The sequence below is a fragment of the Chiroxiphia lanceolata genome, chromosome 7, assembly GCF_009829145.1.
Source record: "Chiroxiphia lanceolata isolate bChiLan1 chromosome 7, bChiLan1.pri, whole genome shotgun sequence".
In the NCBI taxonomy this organism is placed as follows: Eukaryota; Metazoa; Chordata; class Aves; order Passeriformes; family Pipridae; genus Chiroxiphia; species Chiroxiphia lanceolata.
This window is the reverse complement of record NC_045643.1, coordinates 12,916,449-12,939,143: the sequence shown is the minus strand read 5'-3', so window position 1 is coordinate 12,939,143 and position 22,695 is coordinate 12,916,449. Positions and strand designations below refer to the sequence as shown.

The following is a 22,695-nucleotide window of genomic DNA, read 5'->3' as shown; positions in this document are numbered from 1 at the left end:
TGTTTAAAACACGTGGCAGTATGGAATCTTTAAACAAAACAGTTCTAGCTTGTGGCTGTTGCTACACAGACTGTATGCAGATAAGTCACAAATAGCTGAGCACATGTGTGGTGCAAGGTTAAAACAATAACAAGCAGGTCGAATCATTCAAACACTGGAAATCACTTTGACTCCAGGCCAAAAGCTTAGCATGAGATTATATCAGTATGGGATAGAAAGAGGATAAACTAACAGGCTTAGCAGCCAGCTTGTTGGAGTCAGCATATAGTATCTATACTTCCAGCAGGAGAGCAGATGGTCATATATTTAAGGAAGCACCAGACAGGGAGTCAGGAGATCTGAATTCTATTCCTGGCTCTGCAGCAGTGTTCCTATGTCACCTTGGGGAGCCACTTTTCCCCTGTTTTTCTTAATCTTTTAAGTAGTGGAAATAATATTTGCTTCTCTAAGAGGGCAGTTAAGAGGCTAAACTGATGCTGAATAAAACGTTCTGAAGTTCTGAGAAGAATATATGGAAGCAGCGCAAAGTAAACTTTTTTGGAAGAAAGGACACCACACGATTTCATATGGCATGTTTGTGCCACATGTTTATGACCTTTCCTCCCCCCAGAAAGTCACATGCCTTTTTGTGCACTGTTTTCAAGGAGGGAATAAATGGATTAAGCTGCCTTCCACATTTGCTAGAAAGATAAGCAGCTGCCAGTAAGAACCTGACCAAAGAACAGACTTTACTACTGAGAAAGATGTTATTTATGCCCAAGAGGGCAATAGGCTTGTTGAAGTTAACTGTTCACCCCAAAATACTATTTTGCATTGCTGGCAGAACAATGTCTCTAATGGCCTTTATTCTGAATTCAGCAGTGCTGCTTGCAAGCTGAACATAAGTACAAAATTAAGTATTGTCTTTTATGAACAAATCTTCTGCTGAAATCCCAAAACAAGTCCATTTCTTAAATCAGAGAAATGTCCATGATTATTTGCACTGTACTTTCATTTAAAGGCTATTAAAATCAACTAGATTTCAAAGGAATCTGAATCAAAGACTTAGCAAGCAACTGTCATTTCTCCTGAGTTCTATTCCCATTAAGCAAAATGACCTTATCTATCTTCGTAACTATTTGGCATCATAGGAGTAATGTTTTCACTACAGAATAAACAGCTTCTGCTTTTGATGTTGAAGGTGTAAGCTTTGGGCTTTCTGAAGAACTGGGCTGTATGTTTAACTGTAGTCTATAAATGTTTACTCTTCATATATGAACTTAACAAGAAATTAAATATTTCAGATAGTAACCAGCCCACTGTTTTAAGTATATAACACAGAGACACTCTTTATGACAGTGTAGAGTTGTTAGTCTCTGGCCAGAGACTGATCTGGTCCAAATGAAAGTGGTTTCGATGAGACTCTGATGTTCCCATCTTTCCCTTTTACAGGAGTGTTGGCTATTCTTTTATGTCCTCTTTTTAGTTAGGCAAGTGACAGAATAGCAGTTAAAAGGTCAAAGAATTGTTCCATAAAGACATAAACACAAGAAGAAAGAGAGTAAGGATGGAGCTTTTTTTACCATTGTTCTTTTGTTCTTGCCCATCCCCATGATTTTTATAAACTGATCTTCACTAGTTGACATGGACCTTGCACTACCAATTTTGTCACATAACATTTTCAAAGATAGAAAGGTGACATAAAGAAAAATCTTCTTCCTTCTTAGAAAAAGTGGTTCAGTGAGAATGTTGCTAATTATGTTTGTGTTTTGGGGTATGGAAGAGAGCTTTAAGAATTGAGAAAAAGTAGAACTATTTACAAGTGAAGTTAATGATTCAACAAGGGCAGATTTCTTCCTGGATAAGTCTAGTTATATATTATAATTGTACAAATCAAGTGTTCAGTCCAGATCTATCCTCCTCCTCCTCTCTAGTCCTGCACTGTCGGTGCTTTGCACAAAGATGTGGCTTTCTCTTGGGATCGTCTTTTCTCTGGGGATGCTAATTCCTGGAAAACTCAGCTTGAAATTGCAGTATGACAGGTGAGTGTGAATGTGGTATCGTGAAGAATTGTGCATGCAGTGAAATTCCCAGGAACTGTGAAAGAATAATAACAATTATGAGCTGAAAACCTGGAGACAGGGTTACTAAGCTGTAAGCTTTGTAAGAGTTGTGAACAAAACACAAAGATGAGAAATGAAGAATGAGTGAATCAAATCCAAGCCAACGAAGGTACAGCTGCAGCAGCAGGAACCACAGAATGGTCCTCAAATGCACCTCAGGATGCTCTGCTTCCATTAGCTGAAATTCATTTGGCTTAGCCTCTTTCATAATGAACTTTGAAATCAGATGTTCTAGGAATAAAATGTCTTTTCTGAGTATAAAGCAAGGGAGATGACTGAGCAAAATTATATCTATTAATAAAAGACAGCTTAGGTTACCTGAAAAAGATAGTGAAGCCCTGTTGGAAACCTGTAACAATTGTTAAAAAATGCTAAGGAAGTTGTTCCAGACAATCTTTCATCACTCAAAGAATGAGATTATTACGTTTTTTATTACTGATTAATGTTTCTGAAAAGCATGAAATCTCTAGTTTTGCTGTATTTTCCATTCTTAGTTCCACTTCTTCAGAAAATGAGTGATGTAAAATCATGATGTTTGCCTAAACTATTTTTGTTTCAGTCATCTTCAGCTTCCAAGGAATGATAGGTCACTCTGCCATTGCGGCAGCTGGGATTTTCAGGAGGGACGGGAGCACAGTGTGGAGACCACCATCCACATATAAGTTTATACAGGGAATTTTCTAAAGTAAACAGAGAAAGTAGTCCAGTGCTGAATGCCTCTAGACTAATTAATCCCCAGAATACAGTCATAAAAAGGACAGAAACCCAAGCAATACCTATGGCAAGTAAGTTAGTTCAACGTATAACCACTCAACAGCTCTCTTTATGTTCTTCTCTCTCTTCTAGGAGAACATAAAGAGTCACTATTTAAAATGTGTTATTTCCCCTGGATAATATTTAGCTTTAGATTTGTATTAGGGATGCAGTCAGAGCCTGTTGATTTCAGTGAATAGAATTCAGCAGATCCTTGGTAATGCAGTGTTCATTTTTGTTCCTAATTACTGTCCAGGACTGAACCTGTTGAGTACTTGCATGGAATTTAAAAATAAGTATCGTGTGGTCATTGTGACTTTGGATGGGTAGCACTTGCATAGAGATGAAATTATTAGTAAAGCCCATTTTCATTGTTATTTGCTCTGTTCAACACCTTAAATGAAATATCTGATCTATGAGAATCCAAGGAAACACAGCTAGTCCTGAGAACAACCCTTTAATTTGGTAAGAAAGCTTAAATAGCATTTTAAAAACTGTAGTTCTCTTGTGGTCACATGGGCTAACTTTGCACTTCTCCACTGAGAAACTTAGTCCATAATCATAAATGAACGTGTGCTTTCTAATCTTAGTTTACTATTAAAAATTATTTGTCTCCACACTGGCTATTGTGAAAGGTTTATCAGTAAATAAGAGCTGGCCATCTGGCAGCAATCTGACTGTCTGGAATTTCTCTGATTTGGTGTAATTAAGACATAATGTCAATGAGGATAGAAAGATATTATAGGATATTGTTTCCCTTCCTGATAGACAAAGAGCAAAGCAAGCCCAGGCATTTAGAGAAAATAAACTCTGAACTGCAGCTGAGATGTTTATTCTGCTAGCAAAGATGTTTATCCTACATCTACAAGGTTTATTACAAAGATATCATGGCTGTTGTACCAATCACTAGCAATGGACATGTAATCATTTTGCCCCACAGACAAGGGATTAACAGCAACTCGAAAACCAGTAGTAAATGGCCCATTTCAACTACCAAGTTCTCTATCAGCAAAGGTTATATTTTCAGGAAAGATGTAAAAAATCAAAAATCCCCCTATTTCTCTGGGGATAAAGTGAATGAATAGTGAATTCTATTTGCATGTCTATTAAGCTGATAATTGTACATTTCTGTATGGAAGCAGAAATGATGGCAGTTGCAGTTCAGGTGATGAGAGCATATTGAAGACTGTAATGACCATGGCTTTAATAAAAAGCCATGCAAGGCTTTTGCAACATGAACTTCTCTTACAAAGTCTTTAAAATGTTCTTTTTTTTTGGTACTTGTCCTGTAAAGGCTCCAAGGTCCATTAAAGCCATTACGTGAGACTGTGAAGCAGTAGTTGTTGGTTGCTAACAAATAGAAAAATTTCTAGGATTCCCCATTCTATCACAACAGTAGTGGATAAGTGCTATCTCACCTTTGAGTAATGCAATGTAGTAATCAACATCCACTCCTCACTCTGAAACCCTTTCATTAGAAATGTCACACTTGCTATCAGCCAGGAAGGCCAATCTGAACAAACACTGAGACAAAAGAATAGAAAAATAATTACAAGGACTTTTTAAATACAGCATACAGATTTGTTATTTTCTGCGTTTCCAACCATTTTGATTTGTTCCTCATAAACTTCCAATATTTTTGTCAGATTAAGCCTGTAGTAAACGAAAGTTTCATGGGGCTTCATGAAAATAGATACTAAGACACTGGATCTGTGTGTCTTTTCTAGAAATATAAAATGATGGATCCTGTACCAGAAATTTTTATTTCCTGTGAATTGAGTAAGAATATGCAGTTCTGGAGACTACAGTATTCACTATTTGTGGAATAAATTGGCTATTTTCGTGACAAGCAGTTTGTGGACATGTCAGGTTCTAAGCAATGTTCATTTATCTTAACTATCTTATGTTTTTGCATGCTGAAAGAGATCAGCCAAGCATCAAGTCAATCTGGCATAACTGAACAAATCCCAATGAGAGGAAATAGAGAAGTGACATCTAATCAAATAAATAGTTTATCATATATTACCAATGTTCTCATTTTGGCCCTGGTCCTGCAAAGGCAGAAACACACACCAGGGCTCATGCGAGCAGCTGGCTTCAGTGAAACTGGTATGGTGAATAAAGGATTGCCACCAGCAAGGAAGCAGAGTGGCTAATGCTCTAGCAACAGAAAACTCACATCACTTAGTCTTATTTACAGCTAAAACACTCCAGGAATTCATCACTCAGACACATTTTTGTTGAAACAACACTCAGTTACATGCTCTATCTTCCCTCTAAGTAACAAAATATCTCCTTTTGACTTATGAAATCATGGATGCTTTAACAGACATTAAAATTGATCTTGTTTCTTCGTTGAATTTCCAGGGATCAGGTTTTGCATATTGTGCCAGAAACATTTCAGCAAGTCCAGCATCTTCAGCTTCTTCACAGTACTTTACTGGTGAGTAAGAATAACCACATGTTTCTGAAAAGCAGAGTAGGGTCTTGGGCTGTAAAACAGGTGTGCATGTAGCTTTGGACAGGAGTGAAGGTTACAGTAAACTTGAAAAAGCTTTACCTAACTTTTTTTTGGTCTTAGTGTAGGATAAAATTGGTCTTCTACTACATGAAGGAATTTATGTGAAGAAGTTAGTTTCCTTGTATGGCTCTGTGAAGGTGCTGCTTTCTATTAGTGGTGCCTGAGTCAACAGAAACACTAAGCCTGTGCTGCATGCTCTATGAACAGATGACGGGAGAGTTACGGGGAGAAGGAAAACTTCTTTCATTTATTGATACGAAGCTACTCTATCTTAAATACATTTTCTTACTCTGAAAACAGAGATTCACTTCTGCATTTTTTTCTTCTCTCTGCACAGCTGGATTTGTGGAAGCCCTTGATGCCTGAAGACATCACAGCTGGAGAAGACCTGCACATAAGGGTCCCAGCCCCTCTGGTGCAGGAGGTGAAAGACAGCTTAGATCAGCATATGATCTCTTACAGGTACAGCCTCTAATATCCTGATGGGAAAGGTGGGCTCTAACAATCTTCCTTACCATCACAAAAGGACCCAGTCTTTTCCAATAAACAGTCAGCAAGTACTGGCAATAGAACCCAAACTTTGTTCCAAATACCTGCAACTTACCTTGACCAGCCAAATGCACCGATGCTGTATAAACCTTCGAGTTTTAAAAGCACATTTCCCTATGCCCTATTTATTCACCTTCCAGCTATCCTGGACTGCGAATTTGGAGCTGGGACCTGAGACAGCCCAGTTTGTCTTGTTTCCTGCTGTTGCCTTCTCAGTGGCAGAGATGGCACTTAGATGTATGACTCAATTTTTAATCTAAAGTCAGGAAGTCAAACTTGGTACAACCAGTATTTATAGGAGCATGCTTTGCTCTTGAAAACATAGATATTTGAATGCTCTCCTATTTTGGAGACCCCAAAGATTTAATCAGTGTCATTGCAGAGAAGTTTCTAGCTCTCCTTTTCCCCTCCCTGCCTTTTGTTGCTCCTCTGATTTGGAGAAGAGCCCTTTCAAAGTGAACAGTCATCCAGTTTCTTCAAGGCTGCAGTTTCCTACCCCTGTCCCCACCACCAGGCTGGTAAGAATTTCCTGACACCATCCAGCCAAACAGAGACATCCCATCTTGGGACAAAGGTCCCGGTGGCAAATGCCCACTGTGCACACAACTGAGGGCCATGACCTACAAATGGCCCACGATGCTTTGTCACACCTACCCAGCCATATGTTGCCGTAGAAGATCTTCTACTTCCAACCAGAAGATCTAATCCAGATACAAAGAGTGTTTATAAAGCCAAATGGGATTAAATAAGATCTACTCCTCACACAGTCCCGTTCCCATTTAGAACTGACTCTTTCAGGTAACCAGTAGCTAATTTAATTTAGCTATATTTAATATAAACAATCCTGAAGTCATTCAGGGCTGATGACAAATGGCCTATAGACATACACTGGCATTTACCAATCAAAGATAAGTTTGAGGATTGGTGCCACTTCAAAGCTGTTTTGAATTAAAGCTGATCTTGACATCTTGTATATTGAGTTCTTTTAGTAAGTGTGATGTCCTGACAACCAGAGACGAAGATATATGAGGTTGGAGCCAGTGCAAATGATCTAGCATCAGGTTTAGGTATTCAGGACAATATTCCAGAAGATATTTAACATGTTATTTTGTGTCAAGACTCTTCATTTTCTAATGTTTTCAACTGATTCTAGTCAAAAATTAAAGAGTAAACTGAAGTTAGCAGCTTAACTTTGTTTTCCCTTGGATTGGGGCCAGAACTTTATCCACCTTACACAGGGCTCTAGAGAAAGAGATGAGATTAATAGTCAAGCTGAAATTGCAAAGGGGTTGAGATGAGTATGACAATGTTAAAGTTCCTATAATACATTCAAAGCAGGAACCGCCTTTTAGAAGGCAGCTGACATGCAAAGAAGGTAACATGACAGTCAGGTATATAATGATAGAGACATAAATGGCAAATTATAATCAGGACATCAATATTCTGACTGTGTCAGACTCTGGGATTTCAATTCTCCAGGGCACTGATAAGGTATTTTGTGTGTGTGGGTTCAGTTCATGGGAATTCGCCCTCCCTGAATTTTAGTTTGAAGTTTAGATGTGAATAAACATCAAAGCTCAGAGTGAAAGTCAGCTGTAACTACTCTTAAAACTTTCCTACGTGCAGTTTACAGAAATGCCGATCACAGCTGCTGTCAGCAGAAAAGCCCATTAGCACTTACAGCATTTGAGATCAACAGTGTTTGAGCTGCCTTTGCAATTGTCTTATCGCAAGTATTTACAATGAGCACAGATTTACAGCAAGGGGCTGATTGCAGTGAGAAAGAACAGCCTGTGATCCAAAGTCCTCTGAAGCCAAGGAAACGATTTTATTGACTCCCTTGATCATGGAATCGCACCTGTGTTATACTAATTACTGAGCAAATTTTGTGGCTAAAAAGCAAAAAGAGCTACTTGAAGGAAATAAGGGGTTTGTTCTGATTTTTGCCGAATGCAATGAACACATCTTGAAGTCTTGGCAAATTGAAAATGTCTTAATAAAATGCAATGAAACACTAAACTTAAATTTATCTTTCCCTTCTTTTTTCCAAAAGGTGGTATTTTCAGAGTTTTGCTCAGAAATAGAAGTGGTGAAGAAAAATATTGAACTTTTTACTTTTGGGGGGAGAAAATCAGCAATTTTTTTAAAAATCTTGTAAAAATGATTACATTATTGTTAAAACCCTGTGAAAAAATCTCAATATCTTGAACTTTATCTTACATGAAAGCTACCATAATGCTGATGGTGATGATTTTGCCAGGCAATCCACAACAGAACGGGCTAAACCCTTTCATTTGCTGATGTAATGTACAGTGTAGCCACCATGATAGTTCTGCAGTAACTGTTAGGGATTGTTTTCTATCTTCCTCTTCCCCTCCCCTCAGTGTCCTAATACCTGATGTACAGGAACTTGTGGATCTGAGCATGCCAAGGGAGAGGAGCAGCCATAAACAGGTCCAAGAAGGTTATGTCTACACCCAATATCATCCAATGGAAGAGGTAAAGAAGAACCCAAGTCTGCTTGTGTTCTTTGTTAAGTTTTGTAAATGCTACAGCAGGCAACTCTGTGCTTGCAGAAAGCTCAGCTGAAGTCAGTGAACCTCTTCCTGGCTTTCTTCTTTGCAGAATCAGTCCTTACTCTTTGACTAGAATCTTGGTGTGGTTGAATTGAACATGGATTTGCCATTAATTGTGATTAAATCCTCAGTTCCCCACTGACCAAAACCCAAATGCTCTGCATGAAGCAGCCACACTGTTTTGCAGATGATATTCTGGGGTTCAGTTGATTGGTTTGCTACCTTTCTACCCTGTTATGCTTTATCATTGTCTCTAGCTTTTATTCATTTAAATCCCTGTTTGCTTGACGCTGAGCCAAATGTGAAGTGCAACAACTATTGTGGTGTCTGGAATCCCAGAGAGGACGAAGAGGTGAACATGGGAGACCTGTAGAAAGAAATATTTTAAAGGCAGGTTTTTGATAATTTGGGAGAGAATAATGTCATAAGGGTGGGCAGTGAAGATTTTTTGGTATTATGTTTCACAGGCGAGTCGGTAAACCTGGGCAAAAGCAGAGCATGGTGGTATTCTTCCTCCTAGATGCATAATAGAAGTGAGAGAACAGAGTCAACCCTCTGGTATATTTTGTTTGAGCTACCTATTTGGGGTGCGTGCTGCTGAACTCAGATGTGGAAAATCAGTACTGATAGGGAAGAGACTGTAATACTGTTTTGAAGATTTGATGGTGTGGCTTCACATTTGGTGAACTCAACAGGGAGATACCCAATAGGATGGGCATGTTGAATGACATCCAGAGTGGAGTATCCATGTTGTATTGCAGTGATGTCATCTTTTAACACCCTGTGAGATATGACCATGCATGTGAAAGACCTTCCACGAGTACGAGTGACATCATAGATTGAAATAAGCTCTGAGGAAAACGTTGCTTGTCTAAACAAAAGCAAATGTTTTAATCTGGAAGTGGAGGTGGGAAAGAGAAGGAAACTCCAACTTTGCACAAAGAATTCTCTGTGACTATTTCAGATTTATCAATGGATGACTCAGATCCAGAAGAACTACAGTGAGCTGGTCACTCAGAACTTCCTGGGGATGACATTTGAGAATCGACCAATGTATTATCTACAGGTAAAGGAGGAACTTTCTCTTAATAATAAAAGGAACCTTAACAAGAAAAAAAATACACAGAAGAAGACAGGATTTGGATATTTAACAAGATAGCACGAGATGGTTTTACTCCTTCACAGTACAATAAGATTTGCCAACTTTGATATACACTATCACCATAAGCTTGCTATTGCTATTATGTAGTGAAAACAAATTAACTAAAGTCTTGTTTAGAAATAAAAATCAAGCTGAAACTAGCTTGGCAACAGCTGTGTGAGGATAAAGACTTTTGGTTTGTTGTTTTTGTTACTTCTTACAGTATATAGCTTTTCTGCTAGGAGTATTCCATGACATTTTTTATTGGGCCCACTAGCAAAAACCATAGTCTTAATATTTGGGTTAGCTATTGTCTAATCTGTCCTTATCACTGCATAAAATTAGATTCCCTGCCTTTTTTTACTTCCCCTTCTAAAAAAAATATAATAAAAAAAGGATCTCCAACTAAGAACAACCACTCCTGTGAATGACTAATACAAATGAAAAAGGGGAAAAAAAGAGAAACCGTTCTATTAACTGTTCTATTGACGCTTCTGCTCAACAGACACTTTAAAGCTCATGCCTTGAGATACTACAGAGATGGGGTTATTAGGAAGGAAAGCTTGTCATAATGATGTCTGTAATAATAATAATCTCAGATGGCTCAATGGCATTTCAAGGCACATCCTTACTTTCTCTATTACATTAGGCTATTTTATTGTAATGTAACAGTTTTTAAATTATTATTTTTACAATCTCTCAGATCAGTCAACCATCAAATAAACCCAAAAAGATAATTTGGATGGACTGTGGGATTCATGCCAGAGAATGGATCTCTCCAGCCTTCTGTCAGTGGTTTGTGAAAGAAGTGAGTTCTCACTTTTCCATTTAGATAATAAAAAAAATATAACTTTGGATACTTCAGTTCTCTTCTCTGTCATGGTACCAAGAATTATGTTTTTCTGTTCAAATATGATTTTCAAAATTAGTACATAGTACAGATATCTGTGGAGACCTAAGTCCAAATCACAGTTTGAGATATGGGGCAAAATTAATTAGTGCATCAATTCCTCCACCTGCACCGTTTCCAAATGCTTCCAAAAATCCTTCCCTCTTTTTTTCCCACAGTGGCTTTTGGATCAAGCCTTTCTGTATCACAAAGTGATAATCCTCCTGAAATAAACCCTAAGCTATGGTCTAGCAATGTTCCATGCATACAGAAAGTATCTGGCACACAGGTACTCTATCATGCAGTTTTCATACCCACAAGACTGTATCTATATGAAATACACTCTCACTGGATATCCTGTTACTTTGTTAGTGACAAAACGTGTTTATCTCAACATATTGGGAGATCAAGTAGATGTTGGATACCATAACGATATCCAGGAGTGAGTGATTCCCTAATAATAGTTCTAAACTAGCTCTTTCCAGTGATCACCACTAAATTATCTGCTCAGTGCTCTGTACTTTTTCTTTTCAGATTCTTCAAAATTACAAATCCGACCCAAAGATTAGAAGATTTCTGCAGCATTTGGATCTCTATGTCTTGCCAGTCCTCAATATTGATGGCTACATCTATTCCTGGAAAACAGTAAGTAGTGAAAATCCAGGAACTAGAATGATAGTGCACGACATGTTTTGTTACTTCTAGATGCTTCGATACTTTTAGTAATAGCAATTATATTTAAACAGAAAACAGTGACATTACCCAAACAAATCCTTTCATGGCAGAGAGGTTTTGTTTCTTCTGGCAAATCAACAGCCACTTGAGATTGCAGAGCTAAAAATTCCTAGCATATGTCATGAGCATTGGGAAGACAAAACCACAGGATCAATTGCTTTTGAGTTTCTGGGTATCACAGGATGTGTCGAGGTGGAAGGGATTCACAAGGATCATCGAATCCAGCTCCTGGACCTGCACAGGGCCATCCCCAACAGTCACACCATGTGCCTGACAGTATCATCCAAACACTTCTGGAACTCTGTCAGGTTTGGTGCTGTGACCACTTCCTGAGGAGCCTGTTCCAGCGTCCAACTACCCTCTGGGGGAAGAACCTTTTCCTAATATCCAACCTAAACCTTCCCTGACACAATTTCAGGCCATTCCCTCGGATCCTGTCTCTGGTCACCACAGAGAAGAGATCAGTGCCTGCCCCTCCTCTTCTCACGAGGAAGTTGTAGCTGCAATGAGGTCTCCCCTCAGTCTCCTCTTCTCCAGGCTTAACAGACCCGGTGACCTCAGCCTCTCCTCATTGGCTTCCCCTCAAGGCCCTTCCCCATCTTCACTGCCCCTCTTTGGACACTCTCTAACAACTTAATATCTTTCCTATATTGTGGTGCCCAAAACTGCCACAATATTCCAGGTGAGGCCATCCCAGTGCAGAGCACAGTGGGACAATTCCCTCCCTTGACCGGCTGGTGATGTTTGCCTGATGCATCCCAGAACATGGTTGGCCCTCCTGGCTGCCAGGGCACTGCTGGCTTATATTCATATATGGATTTAACTTCCTTGATAACAGCTCAAGGCCTGGTTGATGGAGTGAAACATGTCTGGAAGAGCCATTCATTCTTTGCAAAAGATCTCAACTAGCAGATGGGTCTTAGCACCTTTGCATGGGACAGGAGGAGAATTGGTCAAATATTGGGCTATTTGGCTTTAAAATAAGTGTGCTCTGTGTCCTTTTCTGATATAGAGGATAATGCAAAATGTTGGTCTTCAGCCACTCACATCATGCTTCCAAGCTCTTGAGCCCAGTTGAAGCACCTTTTAATGCAGGACCTCAGCATGGCCCAATGTGGATCCTCAGCCTACCACCATGTGGATCCTGCTGTCTCCCAAGGTCTCCAGTAGGTTTGGGGCATACCACACACTGCACTTGGATGCACAGGTGATTCAGTTGGGAAGCTCATAAAGGCAGTGCAGTGAGGTCTGCACAGAACCAAGTATAGCAGTGAGTATAGTAGGGAATCAAGGAGCAGTAGCAAGGTTAGCTGACAAAAAAGAATTAATCTTTGTGATCTGAAACAAACAGAAGTTCAGCTATTGTCTCTTATCCCTCACAATGCCAAGTCTTGCTTAGGACTGCAACACGGCATGGAAGCAGTTGAGTGTTACAGAAAGAGAATAATTAAAAAAAAAAAGCTCAGGAAGCTCATTTCAGGGTGCATGCAGGCTTGTGGCAGATGACAGCCTGGCTGTAGTATCACTAAGCTTTATCACCTTTGCACACAGAGTTGTACTTTTACAATGCAAGAGTTACTTAGAATGCAGAGGTCTAAAATAAAGGAGTCTTTACACCCTATTATTACTGGGCCATGTGGATCATTAAGTTGTTATTATGTAACAGAAGTTACCTTTCTTTAGGATCGTTTGTGGAGGAAAAACCGTTCTCCATATATGAATGGCACCTGCTATGGGACAGATCTGAACCGAAACTTCAATTCATCCTGGGGCAGTAAGTTTGAAGTATTTCAGATCATGAACACAAATGTAAAGCAAGGGTAATAACTAGTTTCAGAAAAAAAAAAAAAAAAGATGAAGTCCTATAAGAAAGGAACACTCATCTAGTTGTTATCAAGACATAGGTAAAAAAAAATTCTGTTTTGTAACGGTGTTAACTCATTGACTTTCAACTGCCATTTATTTTTGTAAGTAGAAAATTGCTGCTTAAGTAGCTATACCTCTAATTCACTGCAAGAGCAAGCATCAGCTCTAGATAGCAATGTTAGGAGTTAATCACTTAACAACCACTATTTATGTTTGCCATGAATTTCAAGGAGGCCCCAAAGCTTCCCTGGCAAGTGGTACACTGTGGTGGTGTCACAGTGTTTTCATTGCAGCCATCCTGTAAATGTGCATTAAATATTTCAGTCTTGTAGGAAATTTTAGTTGGTACCAACAGAGTATAATGCTAAAGTCCCACTGAGCTGTCTAGTCTCCCTGCCCACATAAACACATGCTTTAACACTCCAAGATAAATTTCCCAGTTCCCTCTGAACTGGTGTTTTATGTCTCTCCTTTGATTCAGTTTTTGTATTCCTCTCCAGGTATTGGTGTTTCTTTTGACTGCAGCAGTAATGTCTTCTGTGGCTCTGAACCAGAATCAGAACCTGAGACAAGAGCTGTGGCTGAGCTTATCAGAAGGAAGAAGAGTGACATTGCGTGCTTTTTAACGATCCACTCCTATGGACAGCTCATCCTCAGTCCATATGGTTCTACAACTAAACCTCCAAGTAACAATGAAGAACTGGTAGGCAAAACGTTAATCTTCTACACTAATAGAGAGCAAGTACAGGCAGTAGCATGTGGCACAACCCTACTTGCCCTCTGGCTTTCCTTCAGAAGAATGGGGCTTATTCAGGGCCTTGGCTCCCAAAGTTACTGATGCTCTGTGCAGTATCAGCAAGGTTTATTTGCCTCAGAAATTCCAATTCTTCAACTTAAATCAGGAAAATTGAATTATTACAGATAGGGCTAATGCAAGGTAAATGGAGAAGAGCAACATTTTTTGCTGCATAAAAGAATGAGTTTGCACTTTAGGATGCCAGCACATTATACACATACGGCTGTCATGATTGTGTCCAGGAAGGGTATTCCAAATGTGATCTCAGGAGAATGGAAGTAAAGTAAGCACCTACTTCTTGGTTACTTCTCCCCTCGGTTTCTGAGTGTTCTGATTTGAGTTCATTCACATGTGTATTTGTGAAGATTCCAGTAGCTGAAGCTCTAGTCAAGACCATGAGGGATTTGGGTTTGGACTTCAAGAGTCATTGGAGAAGTCATTTAGTTTGTCTATGGCTCAGTTTCTAAAGATGGTGGGATACAGAGCCTATGGCAACAAGAGTAAGAGGTCAGTCACTGCTGTAGTCAGTGCCAGTGTGCTTGCTATACAGCATGGACTCTTAATTCTCCAAAGTACAGCCCTCTAGCCTCACAACAAAGCAAATAGAATCCCTATCTTTAAAAAATCAAGGAGAATTTGTCCAAGTGTTTAGAATGGGTTCCTTTAAAGACCTGAAATAATAATATTAAAACTTAAAGCTGATCATATGTAAATATAAAGCTGAAAGAGACAAAAATTTTGGTCCACTCAAAATAATTGCTGAAGATACTGCCACCGATGACAATGCTGTCCCTGTTTTGAATTTTCAGATGCAAGTTGGAAAGAAAGCAGCTGCTGCACTGACAGGAAAGTATGGCACCAGCTATAAAGTAGGACCACCCTCTTTAATTTTATGTAAGTTTCTTTACCTTTCCCTTTGATTGCTCTATTTTTCAAAGAACAGAGTCATTCTTGTGTCACAGGCATCAGCAAGTAGTGTTTTGCTGAGTTTCCTCTTGAGTAATACTTAAAGGGCTGGTTTGGTGGAACATCTAAGCAGCAGTCATTTGAATACAAGGTAACTCTCTAAGTTATAAAGCTATCTGCAGGAAGGAAGGAAGCATTGATTAGAGAAGCAAGTTCCTACATGGATTCCTCACAGATACATCACAGGGGACAGAAGGAGATTGGTTATAGATCATCCTGACCCTGCTGAAGTCAGCAGCAAAACTCCTATTTGTCTTCACTGAAATCAAGCAAAAATTAAAAGCCCAATCAGGGCTATAGTTACTCCATCAGACATTATCACATGGCAGCTGCTTGCAATTCTGTGTGAAATATATCAGTTTCAGCCTTGTTCCTAGTAGACTGGATAGCCACATCACAAACACAACATCACAGCTGATACTAGTTGACAGCCTTTACAAAGAGGACTAGAGAGCCCTAGAGGCTGCCTGGTAAATTCAATATTTTCCCAGTAAGCAAGAACAGTAAGTAGTTGCCTCTAGAATCCATATGGTTTGCATATTCCAGTGTCTGTCCCTCCCAGTTCTGGAGTGCCAGTCTCTGAGTCACCTACTGCATGAGCAATGCAGTGTAAAGTAACTTGCCCCTGCCTAGGGCTGTATTTTGTCAGGGTTTTTACTTATACTGAATAGGTAAGAAAAAAGATCCGTGAGTAAGATGAACAGTGATACAGGAAGCAGCCAGAAATTTTTCAGATTTGACCAATATCATGCTTAAAAACAGCTATAAATAGAAATTCCAATCAGTATCAATGTAGGAAATGAAGTACCAGAACAAACAAATGGCCAATCCACCTTGTACCCCATACACAGCAAAATGCTAAAACCACAGAATCCCTGAAACTCATCTCCTGTTACTGAACAACACCATCTCATGAAGAATTGTGACTTAGGAAACTCCATGGAAGATTTTTAGTATAATTAAGAATTGCAGCACCTAGAAACTCTGTTTTTCATCTCACAGTGATATATGGTTACTGCTTAGTCCAGGAATTCTGGTATAAACTTACATTAACTGCAGCAAGAAGTATTTTTTAAAGAACCATGCTTGATACAAATATCTCCCCTCTTTTTTTTTTTTTTTAAATTCACAGACAATAACTCAGGCTCCTCACGGGACTGGGCCCACATGATTGGCATTCCTCTCTCCTACACGTTTGAACTGCGAGACAACGGTACTTATGGATTTCTTCTCCCCGCTGACCAGATCCAGCCCACATGTGAGGAGACTATGTTGGCTGTGACAACTATCATAGACTATGTATATCAGGAGTACTTGCCAGGTGGGGCTGTGGTTCTGACCTGCAGCAGCCTGGCCCTGAGCCTTTGCCTGAGTATTGTTCTTACATGGACTGTTTCTTAAAAATGGCTTAGAGAGCCCAGCAAGAGACTCACATATACCCCAAAGTACAGTGTCCCTTCGAAAATACAAAGTTACATGAGTGGAGGAACTAAATGTCAAGTATTTCAATAAAGGCTCATCCCACATAATAAAAGCATCCACTTGTGGTTTTGATAGCTATGTTTTAAGGAAGGAGGAAAGGATGAAGAGCTGTGGCAATTTCCAAATCTTCACTTGCTGGCTCTGCTTATTCTGTAAGGGACTTTAAATCAGACATTCATGGTAAGTACCCATGGGGACAGAGCATTTTACTCCCTGGTTCTGAGGGATGTTTTCAGGGGCTTACCTGGACCTATGTAGCCCTTGTCAGCCATAGTCCTGCTCTGTCCCAATTTTCCCACTGCCTGAACCCACTGTCTTCTGAGTCTTGCTGACCTTAGCAGGATGCCTGTGAGAATTTAATGTCCTCAATTCCCACTACAGAAAATTGGATGGCTTCCTTGACTGCCACCTCCCTTCCCTAAACTGCCACATCAGGGTTTGCTAGAAAATACAGGGCCTCAAAAGCTGGTGAAAGGTCATAACCAGAAAACCATCAAGAGCAGCCTGAAACAAGCTGTAAAATTTGATCTGGTACAAGTGTGTGGGGACAGAGAAGAGGTGAGGCCTTGTCACTTAGATGCAGTCAGATTAGTGAAGATAGGAGCTGCCCAAATCCTTCAAAAATTCAAAAGGGAAAGGGAAAAGAAAGATAAGAATAGGGTTCTATTTCTACAGAGCAGATTAGAGAGTGGTTTGTTTGCATCAACTTCCAAAACTGTGACTGGTGGTGTCAATTATCCTCCTTAAGTGAGATTCCTAAGGGTTTTCATTACAGATTGTACATAAAGAAAGTCTGTTTACAGAAGGGTTTCTTTCTTGTAAACCATTTTTGGGCTGACTCTGCAGAAGGACTGGGGCCCACTTTTGTGGCTCTCCATCACTTGAGAGAGCCTGCTGTCTGCAGGGCTCTGCCTGGGGTCCTCATACGAAGCTGAAAGCTCAGTGGAGTGCCAGAGGAAAGGAAACGTTTCACCCCATTGGGCAAGGACTCTCCATCTGAGCCTTTCAAAAGGGAATGCCAAGGAAAGAGCTTCTGTGTTGTTACAGCTAACACCAGAGGGTGCAGGGCATTCACTGAAATAGAGAAGGCCTATTTTAACCTTTACTCTGCTTTTGAATCCAGGAGTCCCACATCCCAGAAATATGTCCACCAGGCTTAGCTATTGCAGATAATAGATTACTTTTTTGTCCTGATAGAAAATGAAGAATCCAGGGGGAAAAAAAAGTATGAAATGTCTGGTTTTCTTAGCAAATGTCAAGATTGTGCTTGAAAGTAGAAAGTGTTCTAACCAGAGATTTTTCAACAAAATATTTCCAACTTTGTGGAAAGAATGTTTCCCTCCCCACCCCTGACTGCATGAAGGCTAGTGATGGAAAACGTAGACCATGAGCTTCTGCCAGAAAACTCACAGATAACAGACACTGAGAGAACTGAAACATTACGGTCCTCAAGTTATAAAGTACAGCAAGACTCAGTAACTTAACTAAGATCTCATAGAGGGACTGTGGCAGACTCTGGTACTAAAAAAAAAAAAAAAAAAAAAAAAAAAAAAGATGCAGTCTTGCAGTTATTTTTCCAAAGCACATCCTATTTTTTCTCTGTACTATTAGTTGACAAGTCTTAGCTCATGTGTTCATTGTCCATAGATTATTTCCAATTGGTGCAGCTAAATCTGCCTGACTCCTGCAGGTTCCCCAGGGCATTGTCTTTCCAGACCAACCACTCATTTACAATAAGACCCGTCTGTTGCTGGGCTCTGGAGCAGGTGTCACTAATTAGCACCTCCCCCCACAGGAGCATCAGTCCCCAAACTCACGTTTAGTTTAGGATGTGACTTGTAAGTCTTTATATTTGTATTTGTGTATTCTGTCTTTGGAACTGTAAGAAACAAGACAAATCCATCTGGCCCATGACTGTGAGATATCTTGACGCAAGTGGGGTTTGACCACAAGTGTTTTGTAGCCATTTGCTGGCAAACAGCAGTGAAGCTCCCCGGTGCCACCAGCAGCAGATGGCAGAGCCCTCTGGGAACCAATGCCCACACGCTCATCTTGCCAAAGCCAACCCAAGCTTGGGCTGCCACAAAGTGCTTTCCAAAACTAACCCATGACTACACTGGTGCAAAAATACTGCCAGTCAGGACTTCTTCACTGGATTCAGAGGTGCTGCACAGCCTCCATGCCTAGAGCCAGAGAGGAAGGGACCTGGTTTTGCTGATTGTGGGTATCTTTTGATAAAAATATTTACCGCTACAGGATACAACCAGGTGTGCCCTTAAGTTAATTGCAGGCTTCTGTGGAATGGCTCAGTCTCTCACTAGCTCCTCTTATTGTAATAACATCCATCAGGCATGGGGAGATACCCCTGCCCATGGCACAGAAGTAAGAGAATGAGGGGGGAATTTGCCTCCAGTGTTCCCAGTATTCAGGAGTCATAGAAGTGGAGAGGAAGCCTTTTACAGAAAAAAGGTAGATATTTGGCAATAATAATTATCTAGAAGAATGTCTGCTGCTGTCAGCACACTGATTATGCCTGGGCTCACAGCTCCTTGGACCTGTTAGCAATGGCTCACCCACTTTGCACAGTGAAGCCATAAATGAAGGTGTGTGAAAGCAGCACCTTGCCCCATTGCCACTGCAGAATAGACATCCTGCAATTAGTGCTTACAACCCGTTTCAGGAACTAACATTGCACAAGCAAGCCACAACCACTAAAAGGCCACCAAGGCTGCAACAAATTAATCTTTACAAACTTTACATGGCCTCTCTATTTCATACACCCTCCCAGTTTGCTGACTTCTCTCTGTATCTTTTGTGCTTGTAAAAGAGTGATATGTATGGCTGACAAAAATCACTGCAGAGAGGGTGTATATTACCAACTATGTTTTGCAAGGGAAAATTTTAAAGAAAAACACAGTAGGGATGTCTCTACTGAAACTCCCCTTACTTCATGAATCCTGGCTTTCCCTCTCCTGCATTTCTTTATTGCTTTCTCTGACCCTTGACAGGTTTTGCTTTATGATGAAGTATGGAAAGAGCCGCATTCTGGTTTCTTGCATGTTAGCAGAAGCACAGCATTATCCTACTGAGACTCCTATAGTGTTACTTACGATTCACTCATGCAAGCACAAGCAAAACTAAAAGTTATGAAAAACTAGTAGAGTCTTCTATTCATTGTCATTTCTTCCCAATAATTTTACCAAGACCCATGATCCTTTCCTCTCTTTCTCACAGTTAAACACCCGTATTGTGGCTGCTGTGTTTTATAATCAGTACTGAGAAGGTTTAATTACTTTTAGTCATTCAGGTTACTGAAAAAAAAAAGGACATCCCAATTCTGAGTAGGTGTTCTATATTATAATTGTTAACATTTTGTCTGTAATACAAAAATAAAGATCGACAAAAGGGCTGTCAGTGATTTCATTCCATGTCACACAAGAAGCTCCTCTGTTAATTTCTCCTCCACACCATGTAATTTGATACAGTCCTCAGGCTCCTAACAAGTTAGCAACACTGCCCTCATTAAGGAAAGTGAAGATATCACAAGGGAACTACAGTATTAGATGAATGTGTGTAGCCTCATTTCTTAGAGCATCATATGATAGAAGAGCAGAAACCTACAGTTTTGAGGGGACTGTGGAAAACACCTCTGTCAGACGACATTTTGGGGAAGTACTTGCAATGCAAGTTGTTACTTCTTGATAATCTGCTTATGCTCCAAACATTATTCTTTTGTGCAGATTCTATTCCAAGTGGAAAACTCTCAGACTTGAACATCTTACACTGTGTATGAAAATTTTAAGGAGTCTTAATCAGAACAAACCCATTCAGAAGCACAGAAGGATGTTCTCAGTGTGTTCCAGACAATTTTTCAGTTGTAGTCTGGGAACCTACTTCAGACAGAAAGGTCAGGCTCTGAATGAAATCAAAGTATCTTGATCTCGTTTTGGGTTCCCTTTAGCCGACAAGCTGTAGGTATGCATGGTCCTGATAAGCTTTATCTCATTCCCTGTGTCTTCTTTTGGCTTTATCTAGAGCTGGGTTTTCTTGACTAGATGGGATGTCCAGTTATATCATATACAAAACCCACAGTGGAACCCATGCTGTGCTAACAATCTCCTTCCACATGAATGGCTGGCCATGGCTACTTTGTTTTCATTATCACTCAGCTGAGGGGGGACAAATAATAAGAAAAAATTACCAGGTGTTATGACCAGGCATTAGGATTAGCAAACCTGGGTATTCTTAATGAAGATCTTGTCTAAAATGTATTTTATATTTCATGTATCTGTCTTCCAAAAAATCTGGATGATCCTTATTGGTACAAAATATAAAGAAATCATTTGATGACAGCATGTCATCACTTGGTCCTGTCTGCCAAATCTCATGGAGTCTGTTTATGTGCATGGTAGGCATTCATAAAACCCGCTCCTTTTCTGCAAGCTGGCAAAAGATATGAGTGCACTATTCAGAAGGCAGCCAGTGGTGAGCAGAAAGAGCAAATGTAATGCCATCCTCACATCTTTTAATTCATCTCAGTACACTGACCCAAGGCACATCCCATCACAGCTGCACTCTGTTGTGTGGGAGTGCCTCAAATGAAGGCAGTGTAATTTAGAGAGCAAATTAGTTAGGATTGCATAGTACCAACTGCAATGGAAAATCTCTTTCGCAAAACAGAACTTGCAAAAATGTTGGAAATTTATTGTGCTGACAAAGATGGCTTTAGCAGTGGGAAAGAGGAAATGGATAAGTCATAGATGGACTAATAATGCCATTTTCCTAGCTTTAGCTTCTTCTGCATGAGTGTCTAAAGGAGACAGTCCTTGTTTTTATAATACAAACTTCCTGTTCTCAAACACCCATACAGCTTTACCTGGGAGAGTCCTGGAAAGAAAAAGGATTATTGATGAATGTTACTTAGCTCTGATTAGTGAGGCACAGGGCAGAAGAAGGATAATGAGGGAGATACTGAGCACAAGCAATAAGCAGGCATCAAGGAACACAGAGCAGGCAACACACTCTGTAATAATTAGGTGTAAAGGTCTATTTCCCAGAGACACATAAGAGAGGTTCCCATCCTGAGATTGCAGTCCAGGCCTTTATGTCATTCACTACTAGTGCCAGGGCAGGTCAATCAACCTGTTGCAGCAAATATCCCCCATCCACTGCCATCATCTAACACACAAATAGTATGTTTGTGTTTCATGTCTGTGTTCCTAGTTCCTAAACACAAAACATGAATCTATGAAAAAGGCCACTTTATCTCAAATTCTCTTCTCACTTCAGTCACTCTTTCTGCAAAGCATTTAGGTTTGCTTGTCGATAGTTTTTTCCCCCAAAATTTCCTAGTTAGAAACAAATGAAGATCTTTTTTATGGAGTTTTGGGGGGGCTTATGCTTTAGCTTCTACTTGGAAAATGAGTTTTTCTTGGGATTAACAATGTCCCTTGTAATCAACACTTGCAATACTGGAACTGTCTATAAATTTGTTGGAGTTTGCTTCACCAGTTACTAGTGACATTGGTCTGAACCAATTATACCATAATTGTGAAAACACTTAAAGGGATCATTATCTAGATGTAGAAATCTGAGAAAGCCAGCCCAGTGTCAAACAGTTGACAAGAAAATACTATAAATACTCAGGGATAACAAACCATCCCACACCAGGAGAATGTATTTTTATTGGGGAAATGATTGCACAAGTCTGCACAGTCAAAATGCATTATTTGGTATTGCTCCCACCTCAGGGGCAGATATTGAGCTACTTGTGCATGGAGAAATCTATCCAGCTGTATTTCATCTGCTACCCAGAAAGTCCCATTCATTTCAGAGACTTGTTAGTGCCTTAAATCCCTAAAAGACTATTCAAGGATATTCTTATCATCCAAGCAACTGGGAATCAATAACAGTCTTGGGAAGAGGCAAGAAGGGGAATAAGGGTTAATAGCAATTATTCATGGAAATGCAATCTAAACCATGGAAAGCAATCTAAACCATTTTTTCATATAATTTGGAGTGCCAAATTTAAAGGACTCTTGAATGCTAAGGCCATTTTCATCATTATGATCCTATGTTTTACTGGGTAGGACCAGAGTATTACTCATTTTTTGTGACTCTGAGTTATCAAGGACATGCTGGGCAAACAGCCAAGGTAATACAAGCTCCTTAATAATAATCTGTACTTAAAGTTAACATGATGGCTACTACATGATGGCTGTGCCAGTTGGAGGAAGATCTTCCAGTTCTGGTAACTGCTTGACTTAGCAGTTTTTTTAGTGCATGAGAAACGTTATAAAATAAAGCATATATCTTACAA

At 39.9% G+C, this 22,695-nt stretch overlaps 1 protein-coding gene and 1 long non-coding RNA gene across 2 annotated transcripts in view; one reads left to right on the top strand and one right to left on the bottom strand.

Annotated features, from left to right (window-relative positions):
* The first annotated feature begins 1,903 nt into the window (after window positions 1-1,903).
* On the top strand, window positions 1,904-16,383 carry CPO (carboxypeptidase O). The gene is made up of 11 exons (XM_032693332.1): window positions 1,904-2,021; window positions 5,223-5,298; window positions 5,714-5,838; window positions 8,310-8,424; window positions 9,466-9,567; window positions 10,346-10,450; window positions 11,066-11,176; window positions 12,950-13,040; window positions 13,633-13,835; window positions 14,738-14,822; window positions 16,027-16,383. Exons 1-11 carry the CDS (start codon window positions 1,942-1,944, stop codon window positions 16,293-16,295), a joined length of 1,362 nt encoding a protein of 453 aa, XP_032549223.1. The 5' UTR covers window positions 1,904-1,941; the 3' UTR covers window positions 16,296-16,383.
* LOC116789461 overlaps window positions 4,280-22,695 on the bottom strand; it is a 38,654-nt gene continuing 20,238 nt past the window's right edge. The window contains exon 3 of the long non-coding RNA XR_004358037.1: window positions 4,280-4,379. This is a non-coding gene — a long non-coding RNA (uncharacterized LOC116789461). The remainder of the gene's footprint in view (window positions 4,380-22,695) is intronic.

What these genes read in the sequence shown, in the direction of transcription:
- CPO (XM_032693332.1), top strand. Translation starts at nt 1,942, where the DNA reads ATGTGGCTTTCTCTTGGGATCGTCTTTTCTCTGGGGATGCTAATTCCT. An exon ending in CAGCATATGATCTCTTACAG is followed by an intron (nt 5,839 to 8,309) that starts GTACAGCCTCTA and finishes CCCTCCCCTCAG; the next exon opens with TGTCCTAATACCTGATGTAC. An exon ending in GACCAATGTATTATCTACAG is followed by an intron (nt 9,568 to 10,345) that starts GTAAAGGAGGAA and finishes ACAATCTCTCAG; the next exon opens with ATCAGTCAACCATCAAATAA.